Here is a 378-nt window from a genome sequence, read left to right as displayed (position 1 = left end):
CAAAAGCAAAGCAATAGCCAAGATTGTAGAAATTTGATAACCAAACCTATCATGGCTACCATTCCTGCAGTAGTACTGGCAGTACAATATGCAGCGGGTGTTCCAGCATCAGGGTGCCAGCAGCTTCGTAGAAATTTGGTAACCAAAACACAGAAAACTAGAATCATGGCTGCCAAATCCAATCCAGCAGTGCAGTATGAAGCTGGTGTCCTAGCATCCACACCATGCGAAGGGCTTCATAGAAATTGGGAAAGTAGCAAAAGAGTAAACTGTCATCGCTGCCTATCCAACACAATTTGGAGGGGATGTTCCAGAATCCACAAACTGCAACCTTAGGAACATCTCTGGCCAAGAGCTGAAGCTGGATGACAAGACCTT

At 45.2% G+C, this 378-nt stretch overlaps 1 protein-coding gene across 1 annotated transcript in view; it reads left to right on the top strand.

Moving 5' to 3' along the window:
- Positions 1 to 51: 51 nt before the first annotated feature.
- LOC149526189 (uncharacterized) overlaps positions 52 to 378 on the top strand; it is a 755-nt gene continuing 428 nt past the window's right edge. Inside the window, exon 1 of the mRNA XM_089785722.1 lies at positions 52 to 326. Coding sequence (XP_089641848.1) covers positions 52 to 326 — 275 coding nt within the window. The remainder of the gene's footprint in view (positions 327 to 378) is intronic.

This window comes from Theobroma umbraticum, unplaced genomic scaffold (genome assembly GCF_002168275.2).
Source record: "Theobroma umbraticum cultivar Fairchild unplaced genomic scaffold, ASM216827v3 scaffold_1337.0, whole genome shotgun sequence".
NCBI lineage: Eukaryota > Viridiplantae > Streptophyta > Magnoliopsida > Malvales > Malvaceae > Theobroma > Theobroma umbraticum.
This window is presented reverse-complemented; position numbering and strand designations above follow the sequence as displayed.